This window comes from Hirundo rustica, chromosome Z (genome assembly GCF_015227805.2).
Source record: "Hirundo rustica isolate bHirRus1 chromosome Z, bHirRus1.pri.v3, whole genome shotgun sequence".
Classification (NCBI taxonomy): Eukaryota; Metazoa; Chordata; class Aves; order Passeriformes; family Hirundinidae; genus Hirundo; species Hirundo rustica.
This window is the reverse complement of record NC_053488.1, coordinates 82,859,258-82,876,103: the sequence shown is the minus strand read 5'-3', so window position 1 is coordinate 82,876,103 and position 16,846 is coordinate 82,859,258. Positions and strand designations below refer to the sequence as shown.

Genomic DNA, 16,846 nt, shown 5'->3' with positions numbered 1-16,846 from the left:
GGCTGCATAAGACACACAGGAAAGAAGGTTTTTGCCCTTTTGATTGCTGCTTGGCTGGGCTTTCTGCCCTGGGCACTCCCAGAACTTGAGACAAGTAGATGCAGGGATTTGTCATGCAGTAGAAAATGCACATTCATGTGAAAAAACATGAACTGAGCGAGCAGTAACTTGTAAATATTTGCAAATTATTTTTTTCTGCACGTGGTTACATGTAGTTACGTGGTTAAATGTAGATGTGCTGTTTCAATGTTTTAGTTCATGCTTCCAAAACAGAATAATGTATTTCTTTACCTCCAGCTAAAACCCTCAAGTGTTTTTACTTGCTTCTTGCTGCTCCAGGACTTTACTCCCCGATGTAGGAGTTTCCTGTCATAGAAAAGTGCTTCAGTGCACCACAAATGCATGATTTGCATGTAGCTTTTAAAACTGGGCCAGAATTTCAAATTTTCAAATCAAGGCTTAAACTCCTGAGCGTAATAGTGCCTGGACATAAGTCTTCTCTAGAGGCATGTCCCTGTGAACCTTCCTGTCCCAACATAAGTAACACAAGAAGGTTCAGTTGCTCTCAGAAGGCTTGTGATGTCATTATCTACATATTTCCTCTTACAAAATAACTTTCAACTGTTGGCAGGTCAAACCAATGTCTTTAACTGATGATCAGATATTTTCTTGCAGCTATGTTTTAAATCATGGTAATTTTTAACCTGTGTGTGGAAATATAAAAGAAAGGTTTTCATCCTGTAGATGAATGCTTATGTTATGTATAATAAGATCATGGATGAATCACATTTCAAAATTTCAGTTCCTGCTGCTGAAGTGGCTTGTGGACAGAAGAACATTTGCATTGAGAATCATCTCCCCTTGCTTTTCATGTGTTTTCTTCATAGTGTCATGAATAGTACTTCTTTTATGTGTTTTCTTTAGACTTGTTACCCTTTTCACGGATGAGCTGGGCCATATCTCCCACTGGAGAGCCATCATGGCAGGAAGCCTGGCTGGCATGGTTGCCACCATTGTGACATACCCCACTGATGTGATTAAAACGCGGCTCATCGTGCAGAACCGGCTGGAACCATCTTATGAAGGAATTTTTCATGCTTTTTACAAGATTTATCATCAAGAAGGATTGCGTGCACTCTACCGTGGTGTTTCACCAGCAATATTAGGTAAAACAATACCAGGGTGAAATCACCTCACTGCCTGTTTTGGTTTGGTTTTTTGGGTTTTTTTTTTTTTGCAGCTGTGTAGGGTGTACTTGCTCACTTGATTTCAAAAGCAAATAGGAATGTTTTCTTGTAGAAGATGTGGAGATTTACAAGGCACTGCAATACTGATAACCTCTGCTGCAGCTTTATTACTTCAAATTAGGACCAAATGTGTAGCATTTCATACATGGTTAAGTGTTCAGCAAAATAACTATTTTTCTTCTTTTATAAATGATCTAATTGTGCTTGGATGCACAATTTTCATTATTAAACTCTTAAAAAACATTTATATGCACACACACAGAGTGCTTGTAATTCCTGTTGAGTGTAAGAGTGTCTCCTGAGCTGTTCAGTGAAACTAATGTCAGCTGTAGTGTATAGTACGTGTGGAAAGTGAAGATTAATTATATTCTCTCTTCACTTGAAATAAATTTTGGATTATTTATTTACTCTCCATAGCCTTTAAATTCCCATTTAACTGAGTCCATTTTTTCACAGCATGACATTAAACAAAATGTGTAACAACAACAAAGCAACAACAATAATAATAGTAAATAATAATAATAAAAACATATAATCCCACTATAAAACTGATGAGAGCATGAAACAAGCAAAAGAGGCCAGAAGTATCCCTCATCAGCCTGACTGAAGACATAGCTCTGTTTACCTGTACAGGTGCTGGGGTTGGATTGGACTGGGAAAGAGCTTGTCACAAGAGAGAACCTGGAGAAACACCTGACCTGTCATGAGACTATAGCAGTTAATAATTCTGACAACAAGTACATTTTGATAGGTAAATGTATGTCCTTATCAGCATATCTAAATGGTACAATATGGGTGTTCGGTGGAAAACCAAGGGCTAAAGAGTAAAGTTCTTCAAAATCTGGATTAGATTTGTGGAATATGAGATGTAAATTGGCAGTGGCTCCTCCCATCTTTCTAGTTATGTGTTGGGCAGCTCTCTTCTCATAGTATACAGTGTGTTGATATAATCCTGTCTGGTTTGCTTTCTAGGTGCTGTCCCATTTTCTGCAGGCTCCTTCTTTGTTTACATCAGTCTGGACAAAATCTGGCAAGAACCCATAGTTCGTTTCACTCCTCTTCAGAACTTCACAAATGGCTGTGTTGCGGCTGCAGTGGCACAGACACTTTCTTTCCCCTTTGAGACTGTCAAGAGGAAGATGCAGGTACAGAACGTTCGTGTTATTAGTTACTTTGTCATGGGTGCTTGGTGCAAGAGCTTAGGACAAGACTGGCTAGGTGATCCTAGGTGCCACTTTATTTCTTTTAGCAGTAGGCTACAGAGACTTTGGTTTTGATTTTGTTGGGTTTTTTGCTCATTTGTGGGTTTTTGTTTGTTTTTTGCTTTGTTTTTAAAACAAATCATTGCTGCAAATGGGTTGTTATACCTTTGTCATGGGGTATGTGTGTGCTCTCAGACTCTGTCTCTGTAGCTTTTTTTTTTTCCTTTTTCATACCAGTTCCATCAAATTCTCAAAATTCAGAATTGGCAGGCCTTCAGTGAAATAAATACAGGCTGAAAGTTTGCCAGCTGAAGAAATTCAGTCCCCTTAGTGGTAGGCAGGGTGAATGAGATCCATGTCGTTTTCAGAGCCTGTGTGTCTGCTGTTTATGCCTCACCACAAAACTAACTTGCTCAGTGTTTTCTGAACAACTGTAGCTGTCCTCGTTCTTATTTCTGACTCCTCTGGTTAACAAGTGACTTAGCAGCTGCAGGTGCTGCTTCCTGGAGCCTCAGCAAAATGAGAGTTACTATATTTTCCTGATCCTTTCTCCAGAATTTTAACAATAATGATCTAAAAAAGACCCAAACCCCACAAAACAACCACTATCCCACAGCTTCCATCTCACTGACATAATTCACTTGCTGATGTTTACTTTTCATTTGAACTTCATCAGTAGAGGCAGTGAATATCTTTCATCATATGGTCATTCTCTGGCATGGGCAGATGAGTTTGAGTTTAAAGCCTAGTTCCTGTCAATGCAGATTTGTAATTTATTTATCACAAAGGGAAGCTTTTGTGATGTTACTAGAAAGAACAGTCACTTACTGTGGCAGCCTTATATAGGTCCTTGCTCCCTTCATCAAGTGGTAGCCTGGTTGGCAAGTCACAAGGTAGCAATAGGTCAGTGAAACTGTGAACTTCCCTCTCCTGCTCTCCGAGTTCCCCTTTTCAGGGCTCAGATGCTGTGTCACAGAATCCTTCACTACCCCCTCTTTATCTTGTAGCAGAGAACCTCAGCAGAAGGAGTAAGGGCTTTTATCAGATCACCTCATGTAGCTGATGTGTCCAGAAGTCAAGGTTTCAAACTGAGTGCTTTCATCAGGTATCTTATAAAATACTTCAGACAAGAAGAGATTCTGAGCACTAAAACTTGGTCATTTTATCCAGCTGTACCAGTGGGTCTAAGAAAAGCAAATACTGTTAAAAGCCTTCTTTTATTTTATATCCTTAGGCTCACAGCAATACCGTTGCCCTGAAGATTAAAAGAAAATTTAGGCGTTTACTGTGCTGTTCCTCTTTTAGTATTTTCTGTCAATGCCACAGTTACTTGAACATCCAGCTTTTGTGATCGGTTCAAAAGTAGGTTTTGGCTGTAACTGGTGCGATGTTTTGTGTCGGGCTGTGTCGCGACAGGCTTGTGAAGAAGTGGGACAGTTCGGCGTTTTATTTTCCGGCCAGTAGGCCGTGCTCTTCCACCGAAGGGAGGCTTAGTCATCTGCTTGGCACCTCCAGCAATACGGGAGCTGGATTAATTGCATAAATATGTAGGACGCGGAGAGGCTAAAAATACTTTGCACGAAAACAAAAGGGTCATCAACAGAGAGAGTTTCTTCCTCATAAGTGCATTGCAACACCGAATAGTGATTTTCTGAGGGTGAAGAAGCGCCTCCTGTTCAGTGATTTATTCTGAAGGCATGGGAGAAGGCAAAGGTATGTCAAAAGAAGGAACTGCCTAGGTGCAAAATCCTGTAATTTGTTGGGTACTGGAAATTACTTAATTCATGTAGAGTTGTCCAGAAAAGAGACCTGTTGAAAATTGCAACCCACTTTGATACCAAGATCTCACTGGAACGCCTGCAAGGTTATCCAGGAAGTTTGGGTTTTCCAATTAGCGCCAGGGTATAGCCCACATTTGCAGTGATCAGCTCTGCTTTGTGCTTGCAGGTCTGTGCAGTTTGTAGGGTGCTGGTCAGAAGAGAGAAATGCCTAGTACAGCACCAGGAAAAGTGTCATGCAAAGAGATGGACCTAGAAAGGGAGAGAATAAAAGAAAGGAAAAGAACTTCAAGACATTTCAGAGTTCTGTAGAAAAAGGGGAGGCAGATACTCCTGATCACAGTTTTTCTCAGACATCTTATTCTGAGCAGCCTCTATTTAGTGATTTAACTTTCTGGCTGATAGGAAGAGGGGAGTATCAAAGCCTTCAGCTATCTCTGTGCCTTGTGTGTGCTCTGCAGTGCACATGGAGACGTGCTGGGCTTTTTTTAAGCAGTGAATGCTGGGTTTATGGCATATGAAGAGGAACCCTGTGGAAGTCACTGTGGAATTCAGTATCACATTCCTTTTCCCTCACTTTTGTCCCATCAGTCTGACAAATGGAAGGGAGTATGTTGCTAAAGAAGATTTTTCCAGTGAAGCTGCTGGTGATGGAGAGCCAGTGAGTTGTAAGACTATCTCAGGAGCTTCAAAAACTGAGAAACTAGGACAGAAGGCTGTCTCCATTGATTCTGGGGTGGAGTATACCAGGACACCCAGTTCAGATATGCTAGGCAGTCTTAGAAGAGTTAGTTCCATTCGTCTCCTCATTTGGACAATGCTTGAATTGTTTGCATAGACTAGGAAATGAATTCTGCTATTAGAGGAAGGATGAGTTGCTATTTGTGATCTCCATTGTAATAATCTTGCTTCATTCTTTCTCACTTTACATATCTGAGTCCTACACTTCTGACGTTGGCTGCTTCTGTCACTGACAGCTGTGGGAGTAGGAGCTGACTGTCAGCGAACAATTCTTGAGGAAGAATTGTGTTTTGGTGATGCGTTATGATGTCAGATTTGCTCTGTAACCAGGGCTTCTGCCTTTGCTGTTAGAAGTAGCTTTATCGAGTTTACTTTTTTTTTTTTTTAGTGCTGTGTTTGCTATATGTACGCCTGAATGTTTTTCTTAAAATAAATGTTAATAAATATGAGTGGGTCTTACTGAATTTTTGAGTCCTCTATGTTGTGCTTATCCTAATTTTATTCCTTTGTCTTCCTTTTTTCACTTTGCTCCTGATTGGCATATTAGAGAATTCAGAGGTACTGTATGCATGTTTCAGCATGGAAATAATGGCTTTTATTCTGCATCTGTAGAAGGGGATTTATGAAAGAGAGGGTTATGTTCTGTATTAAGTGTTTTCCGGACTTACTTTTATGATGTATCAGTTTCTGAACAAAAGCTTACTAATCTTTATATCATTCTGACTGTTATTCTTGGCTCTCCTTCCTTACATCACGATAGAGTGTTTTTTGTTAATTCCAGTTTCTAAGCCATATTGAAGTATTGCCTTTCTTACCTTGCAGACTTGCATACAAGAATACTTTTTTCTTTTTCAATTTTTTTCTCTACCTTTAGCAGGGAAAATTTCCTTTGAATGACTCTGGGTCTAAGGAAGCTCTGGTAACGTTTCTACTTTCCCACATTTTTTTTTTGGGCAATGATAACCTTTTTAAGTGCCTCTTGGACTGAGCTGTGTCATTTCAGCAAGGAAAGATGAATTTAAAGCTGTTACAGGCTGTACAGAAGATTACTATGAGAATGGCATCCATCCCAGGCAACTGAAAACATACAAACATGCAAATGGTCAATGCATGTGCAATAACCAAGTTTGTCACTTCCTTCTGTGCTCAAGACATGCAGAGGTGGGCTCAGACACCCCTGAGTGGCACTTCTCAGCCACCGTCCCAGACTGACTTGTGACCTAGATAGCTTTTTAAGCAAAACGCACAAAGATGTCCCTAAAGCTTCATAGATACTCCACAATTACCTGCTTGCATGAACAAATTTTGCATGGTTTTCAGAAGCTCAGCCCTGTCTCTGTATTCTAATATCTTTGACTAAAACCTTTCTTAAACTGTCCTTCACCAGTAGATGCTACTCAGGTATAGCTTTGCCATCAAACCCTTGTAATATAGAATAAATCATACTGTTGGTGAAGTGCAGGATTCAGCTCGTTTTTGGTGTTGACTGCACTGCATCTTCAAGCTGTGAGGACATCTTTGTGGGAAAAGCATTGTTCAGTGCTCATCTTTCTGTTTCAAAATGCAGGCTTTGACTTTGCTTCACTCCTGAAAACAGGCTTGTTTTTAACTAGTGTAGATTGTTGCTGTACATCACCCGAGAAGTGGCCTCTTTTCAAATTCAATCAGTTTGGCCTAGGCTGCCTGTAAATCTGCAGTGTGTTTTAGGGATTTTGTTGGCTTTTTTTGTTCTTTGCAACAAAGAAGATGCTCTGCAAATGTGAAATCTGTTGTAAGTTTTGTAAATGCTATGCGTTAATAATGTGAAGAAAACTACGCTGTCATTTCCTTTGTGATGTACCCTCACAAGGTAAAGTAAAAGCCTCTCTTTTAAAAGGAATACTGTTATTGAAGCATCTGTTTAAAAATAGTACCCTTGCATGGTAAAAGTCAGTCTAGCAAGAACTCAGTGGGCTGGGTTATAAAGAGTTTTGAAAAAGAGAATGATAAATGTACCTTCTCTCTGCTGAGATGACGAGCTGTGCTACTGTTTTGCTTAAGCATGAGTGACTTGCAAAGAGTTCTGTCATTGAGACAGTCACTGGGCTGGTGTCCAGCCTCTGGAAGTTCACAAGGTGTAGTGTCACTGCTGGTAGTGAGATCTGTGTCCTTGTCAGCTGGGAATATGAAAGTTATTGGAGTCATAACCTGGTTTAAAACTAAGAAATCCTTTTTGAATCATGTGGTCCACACAACATCTCAAAAGCATACGTGCTCTGAGACTTTGGGCCGGAAGACCCTTTAATAGTGAACATCACGAAACAAAAGTTTTCAGAAATTGAGCCATTTGATCACATGAATTCCACAATGTGGAAGCAAATAAGGAACAATATTACTACTTCTAATATGATTTCTTCAGTAAGGCTTATATGATTGCTAGCTGTCTGTCCTTGGCCTTGGCCCCAGTAACTTTAGATTCAGCTGTCCAAGTAAACTTGACAAAAGAGTGGAGATTTCAGAGATAGGAACTTCCATCAAGTGTTGTGAAAACAAGTGCACAGATAGGTGAAATATTTAGAGTCTCATCTCTAAGGGGGAGGCTGCAGTGTGGGTTCTTACTTTTCTTACTTCTCTCTAAGATCTCACAATCACCTTCTTGCTGCTGGGGTTCAGGCATCAGCCATGTTCCCATGCCGCCATGGTACTTGAATTTGAAACCAGCCTGGCTCCTCTGATTATCAGCAAATAGGTAATAGATGACAGATTCTAGTTGTGGTAAAATCCCTTCTTTTCTTCTCTTTTTTTACTATATCTGAATCCTTTGAGCTACCTGCAATTTTTATTGTTTCACTGATGTTGTTACAAAGATATTTTATACCACTTTCTGAAGCTGTTGCAGAGTACTTCTCTGCTGCTTAGGGAAGGATTTGGTCTGGTAAATGGTCAAGACAATGCCTGAAAAAAAGCTATGGAGTATAACGTAGGCTTTGCTTTCTGTAACAGCCTAGATCAGCTTTTATGAATCTGAACAAATCTCAGAAGCATTTATCTTAGATCCCCAGACTTCCACTGGAGGAAAGCATGAGTACTGACTGTACGTCAAGTTGGAACACTGAACAGTGTTAGTAGGAAAACTGGATAAGAGTAAAAAATTGTAGATCAAGAACTAGAAAGCAGGACTGGGCTGCTTTAACCATGAGGTCTGCCTTGACTCTAAACCTGTTCATCCAAGAAGCTGTGGTGTGATAATTGTGTAATACTCCCCTTGAGGTAGATTACCTTTGCACTGCAAAGTGGCCTGCTGAAGAAAAGCAGGAAAACACAATGCACTTGTTTGAAATGCAGAATGTCTCAGGGATGACAGAATGCAATTCTCTCAAATGATCTTCCCAGACACTAAAGTAGCCACAATGCCCCCAATCTGAGATTTGGTAGTGCCAGCTGATCATGTCTTCCAGCCTCTTACAGCCGTCTCAGCTCTGTCATCGGTGTGGTGTGAGTGAGAGCTCTTTAATCTGCTTTGGGGTAGATCAGATGGGTTAACTCAGCCCACCTTTTCAAACTCCATAAGCTCACCCAGCAGACAGCACCTGACTCAGGCTGAGTTCGCTACTGTTCACACACAGCTATTACAGACATAACTTTCATCCCGGAGGCAATAATGTCTCTGGAGGTACAGCTATTACTGTTACCCTCTACGTGGGTATTTTTTGCATCGGTTGTACAGGACAGCCTTGTATCCATTTGTCTGTACTTAGAGTGATGTGCCTGTGACATGTGAAGTGACTAATTATGGAAAATACTCCGTAAACAGGGAGCTAAAACTTGATCGACACTCTCTTGTGGCCACAACTGCTTGCAGTGCTGCAGGCTGGGGACAGAATGGCTGCACAGTGCTCAGGCCGAAAGAGACCTGGGAGTACTGGTAACAGCCGACTGAACGTGAGCCAGCAGTGTGCCCAGGTGGCCAAGAGGGCCAGTGGCATACTGGCCTGGATCAGGAATGGTGTGGCCAGCAGGAGCAGGGAGGTCATTCTTCCCCTGTACCTGGCACTGGTGAGGCCACACCTCGAGTGCTGTGTCCAGCTCTGGGCCCCTCAGTTTGGGAAGGACGTTGAGACGCATCCAGAGGAGGACAATGAGGCTGGTGAGGGGCTTGGAACACAAGCCCTATGAAGAATGACTGAGGGAGCTGGGGTTGTTTAACCTGGAGAAAAGGGGACTCAGAGGTGACCTTATCACTCTCTACAACTCCCTGAAAGGTGGTTGTAGCCAGGTGCGGGTTGGTCTCTTCTTGCAGGCAACAACTGACAGAACAAGAGGACACAGTCTTAAGACTAAGTTAAACTGCTCCTGTGCCAGAGGAAATTTAGGTTAGATGTCACAAAAAAATTCTTCACTGAAAAGGTAATGGAATCGTCTGCCTGGGGAGGTGGTGAAGTCACTATCCCTGGATGTGTTTAAAAAGACTCCACTCAGTGCCATGGTTTAGTTGATGAGGCAGTGTTAGGTCTTAAGTTGGACTTGATGATCTCAAAAGGTCCTTTACAACCTAGTTCATTCTGTGATTCTTTTATTTTGATTTGGTGTAGATTCTTACCTCATTTACATAAGGCAAATGAAAGTATGACTTGTAAAAAGCCCCAATCCTGTTAAAAATATGTTTTCTCCTCAGTTCCTAGATAGGCAGCAGGAGATGCAGAAACTAGCATTGCCATCCACTTTGTGAAGTGTGGGACCAAGCCAATCTACCTAAGGTTTTGCACCTTTAAATAAATTAGTGTTAATGTGCATGAAAATGATGCACCCATTTGTAGGGCTTGTGTGGAGCCATCATGAGGCATTTGGAAGCCACCCAGTGTGAGGGTTTTATCTTCTTTTCTTCGTGTTAGAGCCAGGATTAATACACGGGAGTTGCAGTTTCATGTTCAGACTCAGTGTTTATTGATTCTTATCTATATTGCAGTCTCACGAGTCATGAGCTCTGACTAGCAAGGTAGAAATTGGAGATGTCTCTAACTCTTTCCGAGGTTATTTAAGCATAAACTATCCAATAATGAGATGACACCTATGTTACTTATACTTTTGATCCAGTGATTGACCACACAAGGTCTGCAATGTTGACCTTTTTCACCCAAATAGAAAAAAACACCCAAAACCATGAAGAAGAAGGACTTAGACAACGCCTTGAATCCTCCATATTGCCCCATATATATTACTATATACTAAACCCTTAAATTTTAAGTTCTTCACCCTGTGAGATCACACAATACTGTTCAAACTACACACCCACAACCCCAGTGCTATCCCTCAATTTCAGAAGCCAGTTCCACAACCTCAAGTCAAATGCAGTGTCTGCCTGAGGGTCAGTGCCCCTCAGCGCAGAAAGCCCCAAATCCTCAGTTTCCAAAATTCCAGCAACCCAGAGCTGCCCATACAAGGGGTTTGCACTGCCTTGAGGAAAAAGACTTCTCTATTCTGTGTTAAAGACTTCTTCACACAGCAGGTGTTAAAGCAGAGGAAGCTTAGGCTCAGCAGCAAAGGACGGATTCTTCACAAACTGAAGCCTCAGGGTACAACAGGCCTGGTGATATATATTTAAAGCAAAGAGCCAGGCTTTTGACCAAGCATGAAACTGTTTTGCTCACTTGGTGGCATTCTTCCCAGAAAGGCATGATTTGGCCCCAGTTCAGGTTACAGAGGAAGGGACAAGGTGTTCCTGGAGTGCAGGACGCTGGAGGTCAGTCAGCTGTGCTGTGTTGCTCTGAACCGACCGTATCCTGATAGCTTGCCATGATTTATCTTCCTCTGTGCCTGAATACCTTTGGGTGGACTTTAGCCAGGGGTAAGTCAGCATTACCAAACCACTGACAGGGAATGACTGCTGAGTAAGGCTGACCTTTAGGAGGAAGAATTGGTTAAGCCCAAGAGTTTGCCTTTTTCCCCAAAAGATTAACATGTTTTTACATTTTAATTTTTTTTTTTCATTATAGTGGAATGAAACACTCTTTCAATCACCCAGTCTTCACTTGAGTGAAATTTCTGTTGACTGGAGTGGTGTTAATTTGAATGAAAACTGCCATGCTTGACCTTCAGTTTCTTTTAAACTACAACTGCACTTGCCTGTTGCATGTGCCTTTATTAACCCAGACTGCAAAGACTTTTTTTAGCTTCCAGATAAAGTGTGAACTCTTGAGCTGTGTGTAAATTGTCTTCCTGTACTTTTTTTTAAAGTGATCAGAAGTGTAGGACACCTGAGTCTGTTGAAAATACGTAAATAACAAGCAGTTTTACTCTATCCACCATCAGGGTAGCATACCACTGATGACAGCTATTCACTGTTAGTTATCTTCCATTCTCTGTGCCAAGAGTACTGCATACTCAAAAAATAAATAGTAAGTATTTGTACCAACAAACTTTGTGAACAGGGAAGAGGGGGGAAGTACATGAATAAATACATGAATTCATGGTCTCTGATAGATATAAATACAAATAATTGCAAACCAAAATGTGCCAAAAAGCAAGGGAAAAGTTTTTATCTGCACAGGAGAATGGCTGAGGTAGGTCATTGAAAGGGTCTGTGAGATCAGTTCCCAAAATGGGATTATGTTGTTCTGGCAGTCACCTTGTAATGCAGACAGTAGGAGAGACTGTGTCTGAAGAGTTTTCAGGTAACAGTTACCTATAACAATTAACCTACAGTCTTGACAATGCACCCTTATTTAAATATTTTGTTTATTTTAAAAGAATACGAGTGCAGGTAGTTGGGCATATTTTTTGTACCTCTCTCTTGGGGTTTAGTGTTGCAGTAGAACCTCTGTGTTGCAGTGACATAGTCAACTTGGTGGGCTCTAGATATAAAAATACTGTGCTTGTGAGAGAGCAGGTGGAGCCAGTTCTGCATGATGTGCTTTAATAGTTTAGAGAACCCACTGTCCATTGAAGGTAAAAAGCAACTTAGCCCTGCTACTACTATGAGTAACACCTTGGCTCTCTGTTATCAGCACAGGGAGCTGTATCCCCAGCCTCCTGCAGTTTGAGACAGCTGCAGCTGGGAGGAAGGAAGTCTTTAAAAGAATTCTTAAAAAAAAACAGGTTTCCATGCAGCAGCCCATAGTATCAAGGGGTGTCAAAAGCAAGGAATTCCAGCTGCTTTGAGGTGCATTAAATTCTCTGTCCTAAACCTGACCTTTTTGGAATGAGATTAGCTGTTTGATTTGTATGTCATGGTAGGTTTCTGCAAAAGAGGTAGAGAAACCAGTTTGATCTCTTTTGTTGTTTCTGTTTTCTGGCTCTGTTGCCATAGGGTGGTTGTGAGGGTTGCAGTGTGGTAGACATGCTTAGAGGAAGAGCCACCAAAACCCACAGCTAATGTTTTTCATGAACAATGGTACCAAATGAAGTACATTTACAGTATTATTCTTTTATTAATACATTTCAACTTCCTTTAGTTATGCTCCAAAATACTGGAGCTTTAACTACACACTGATACAGGTTTTAGTTTTCCTCTTGCAGTAGGTGATTCTGAGTTTCTGTGGACAATTGTTATTTACATACCATGCGTAGGGTACTAGAAGCGTACAGCTCCTCTAAAGCAGAAAGGCTGGCAACACATACTTCACAGACTGAAATCTTAGAAACAGCTCTATCTGTGGGGAATGGTACTATAAATAATTTCAGCAAATCTCTTAAGAGGTCAGTGTCTATGGGCAGATTGGAAATCTAGAGGTTTGACTTACCTGTTCCTTTTTAACTGCCTTCTGGAGGTGTTTATTGTGTTACTGAAACCTGCACTGTACTTGTCACCTTTTTTTGTGTTGCAGGCAAGAGAACTGTAAAAAACCCCTTTGATCTATGCCTTTGTAGTTTGTACAGTAATGAAGGGGATTAAGTCAAACTGATGCAGGTAAATTCTGGCAGGCCATGCCCTGCCTACCACAAAGGGACAGAAAAAGGAAGGGAATCAGATATTAACAGGATTCTTGTGTTCCTGAAACTTTTCAGAAACCTGTCTTTCTTAACTGCTTGCCTGCTAATAACTTCATTTACCAAAAAAAAAAAAAAATCTCGTGAAACCTTGCTGACAGTTCAGAAAGCAGAACAACAGAGTTTTGGATCCGGTTCTCCTATGGCTGCCATTGCATTTTTAGTGATACTTTAATCATTTTAGTTTTCTTTTAAGCATTGCTGCTGCTAATACACCATTCATATAGAATTGGTTTCTGAAATCTCAGTTGGAGCACTCAGCATATTCTGCAGTACAGACATGAAAGTCTTTGTGCAGAAGGTTTTACCTATTACTTGCCATAAGATGTATTTAACATGCATTTCAATGGGGCAGGAAAAAAAAAATCATGATCTGTGATTTTTTTTTTTTAGACAAAGAAGACTGTGCCCTTAGTGTGGGAGATAATCAGTGGGATTTTTTCAGCCTTTAAATTTTAACAGTAGACTTGCCAGTAACTATTTGATTAGTAATTTCTCTTATATACATAAAACATGAGTTTTGATCTCTTTGCCCTTCCAGCATATCAGTAGCCAAGTACTTGAAATGCTATAGCTAAGGCATCTAGAAAATGTCATCACCACTTTTCTGTTGATGAGGCTTGTCATAGGCTTAGCAGCTCTGAGAAGGTACAGGTTAGTCTGGACGAGGAGTGAAAAATCACTAGACTTCAGATTAATGTGGGGATTATGGTACCCATGTTTGTCGATCAATTGGCTGTACAAGCCCCATTTTTGTCAAACTTCTCCCTTAGGATGGTCATTTTGCAAGTCATCAAGCTGTGTCTTGGGGCCCTTGACGCCAGTGTCACTTGTCATGTGTTTGAGTGAAACTGATTTGTCAATGCAAGATAAATCCATGGCTGCATGTGCACAGATGGACGAGGATAGGATTATTCAAGGTCAGGTTATTCTGTCTGTGCTAGGAGATTAATGAAGAAAGGATTTAGCTGTTAAAAATGACCAGCTACATTTCTTCCATGTGAACAGACACTGTACTGGGGTTTTGAAGTTCAGCTGCTAGCCAACAGGATTCTCCCCAGCTAACTTTAACTAGTCCCTATCAACTGAACACATTGATGTGGGATCATGGGCACCAGCTGCTCACCTGCAGCCCTTGGTAGGCCTGAACAGCCTGGGCTGAAATCTCCATCCTCCCATTTCTGCTGTGCTGTTGCTCCTAAGCCTGTAGTATGGTTCATATTTCTCACAGTGGTGCATACACAGCCTCAGCAGCCAGAGACAAGTCAGCTGGTTTGCTCAGAGTTACGGGAGGGCAGTGTGGCTCCAAACTTCCCTCTCATAGTGTTCCACTGCCAGAAATGTGAAATATCTCTACCTGGTCCTGAGCAGATGGCATGGGGCTGATGGGATATATGGCTCTGGTTTGGATGGTTTGTCCTCACAAGGATGGGATTTATTGCTAGTAACGACATGGCGCAAAAGAACGTGCTGCGTGAAATTACTGTTTACTTTCATACCGATCAAAGGATGAGTTCTTGCCCTTTTTAATTTATATTTCAATGCAAATTAGATACTTTTGGGAAGAATCCAGATTAGTCTGTTGAAACCTGCTGTTGACTTATATACCAGAATGGAGAAAATAATTACTTTGGTTTTCTCTGTTTGTTCTAAATCCCCGTGGGTGTCTCTTGACAGGCCCAGAGTCCTTGTCTTCCCCACTATGGAGGAGTTGATGTCCATTTTACTGGCATGACTGACTGCTTCCGGCAAACTGTGAAGAACAAAGGTGTGCTTGGACTTTGGAATGGACTCACACCCAGTCTGCTCAAGGTGAGGTTTTGCTTTCATCCCAGCCAAATACTATCCTGAAGGAATCAAGACAGTTTTGGACAGTGGGGGATAGAAAGCTTATGACATACCTCTGTACTTAGTAACTTACAGATAACAAGATCTGTGACAAAACAGGTTATAAACCAGCCTTGGAACTTGGTTTGGCTGTATTTCCCCAAATGAAAGCTTGGCTTCTAGATGTTGAAAGTACATTTCAACCTCTGTGAAGAAGGGGGTGCTCCTAACACACAAGGTGTGGAATGGATGGGAGATTGCAAGCAGTCCACTTAGGACAGCTAAGTAAGTTCTCCTTCTGATCTGAGCTTCAGTAATTTGACATGTTGTGAGCTGTAAAAAAAAATGTGCTTGTATAAGCCACTTGCTCAGAAGTCCAAAGCAGTGCTTTCAGCCAGCTATGTAGTGCATATGTATTAGTTACTGTAGCCCTTGCTGAGTTGAAAACATGAAATAAAGCGTGGTAGCTTAAACAGAAGGTAATTTAATTTACTTAAATACGTTTTATAGTGCTGTGATGAGGATTACCTACATAGAGTACAACAGGTCAGCTAATAAGTGCTAATTGAGTGACACTGGGATTGATTGTGATGGCCTTCCTGTGACTGCCTTACTTTGGCCGATAAAAAGCCAGTAGCTGCTGGTTCTGCGTGGGGCAAAGGAAGAAAATTGTGGAGTCATTCTAGTGTATGTAGAATAAATTCCACATTTCCTGCTAGGATTTGCTGAGATTGCTTTGGGTGTGCTTGGGTATTTGACAAGTTCTGGTAATCCGTAGGTTAGCATAGACCTTTTTCCTCACAATATTGCTATAATTAGTTATGTAACAACAATGTAGACTCCTACTTTTAGCACTCTGAAGCTGCCAGCATAGTTTGAGATGAGACTCTGATTTTATATAAATGAGGACAAGGTCTATTAGCAGATCAGATCTGAAGTCCTAGAAGTTATCTCTTTTTTTTAAATATCTAAGCTATGGATGCTACTAGTAAGTCTAATAATTTTTTCCTTATCTTTCTTTTTTATCAGATTGTGCCATACTTCGGTGTTATGTTTAGCACCTTTGAATTCTGCAAGCGGGTTTGTCTCTACAGGAACGGTTATATTGAATCTCCTTTAAATTACAAGCTAACACCTGGCGTTGACCAGAGCTTACACCCACAAGAACTGAGAGAATTAAAGCTCCTCCGAAGGGAAAATTTTGAGCCAAGGAAATCAGCGCTTGAAAACTGACATCAGAATGTCTGCTGCAAATATACAAATACCTTTCTTAAGGAACTTTGCAAGAAAGACATGCTGAGCTACAGGTACTGACATTTCAGTGGACTGCATGGTTCTTGTAGTGAAACCCCTGTGACAGGAAAGAATAAATCTGTATTGCATTTGCAGAATGGATATAAGTAGACTGGCAAGCACATACTGAAGAGGAAAGATGAATTTAGTTTGAAAACTCTATACTACTGGAACTTGAAATTACATTATTTTAGCTGCTTTTTAATACTGAACAGCCATTTGAGATTAAACCACTTGCAGAAAGGCAAGAGAATAGAGATCAGAGTATAAATTGTCTTCAAAAACATTAAGAAAATGAATTTTTTTAAAAGCAATCTGAGATACCAAGTCAGCCAAAAATAATAAAACAGAATAAAATATATGCAACATGTGAGATTTTCTACTGAAATCTCCACCTTTTTTAGTGATACTAAAAAATTTAGTGTGGACGTGGCATTCTGCAGAGTCAGAATCAGTCTTAGTTCAGTAACACTCCCAAATCCACTCCTCAGTTTTTGAGATGTACTTGAGAATAATAATTTTGTCTGAATCTTCAGCATAAAGATGAACGTATGCTGCTGCCACTGTGCTTTTGCGAAGACAGAACTGTAATGTGCAAAATGGACTGTAATACACTGGAATGACAATCTTGCAAACTTAAGTGCATACTCGGAAATATCCTCCCTTTCTCATGCATTGTTACTGCGTGTATGTGAAATACTTCACATTTGAAATAATTTTCCTGAAGTTCTCTAACTGAAATATTTCCTGGAAAATACAGTTCTTAAATGTGTTAGATATTTCAGAGCCACCT

At 40.8% G+C, this 16,846-nt stretch overlaps 1 protein-coding gene across 1 annotated transcript; it reads left to right on the top strand.

Moving 5' to 3' along the window:
- Nucleotides 1–928: 928 nt before the first annotated feature.
- SLC25A43 (solute carrier family 25 member 43) lies at nt 929–16,794 on the top strand. Its single transcript, XM_040089494.2, has 4 exons — nt 929–1,166; nt 2,220–2,392; nt 14,611–14,745; nt 15,790–16,794. The coding sequence occupies exons 1-4, from the start codon at nt 980–982 to the stop codon at nt 15,991–15,993; spliced, it is 699 nt and encodes a 232-aa protein (XP_039945428.1). The 5' UTR covers nt 929–979; the 3' UTR covers nt 15,994–16,794.
- The last annotated feature ends 52 nt before the right edge of the window (nt 16,795–16,846 follow it).

What these genes read in the sequence shown, in the direction of transcription:
- SLC25A43 (XM_040089494.2), top strand. Translation starts at nt 980, where the DNA reads ATGGCAGGAAGCCTGGCTGGCATGGTTGCCACCATTGTGACATACCCC. An exon ending in CTGTCAAGAGGAAGATGCAG is followed by an intron (nt 2,393 to 14,610) that starts GTACAGAACGTT and finishes GTCTCTTGACAG; the next exon opens with GCCCAGAGTCCTTGTCTTCC. An exon ending in TCACACCCAGTCTGCTCAAG is followed by an intron (nt 14,746 to 15,789) that starts GTGAGGTTTTGC and finishes CTTTTTTATCAG; the next exon opens with ATTGTGCCATACTTCGGTGT.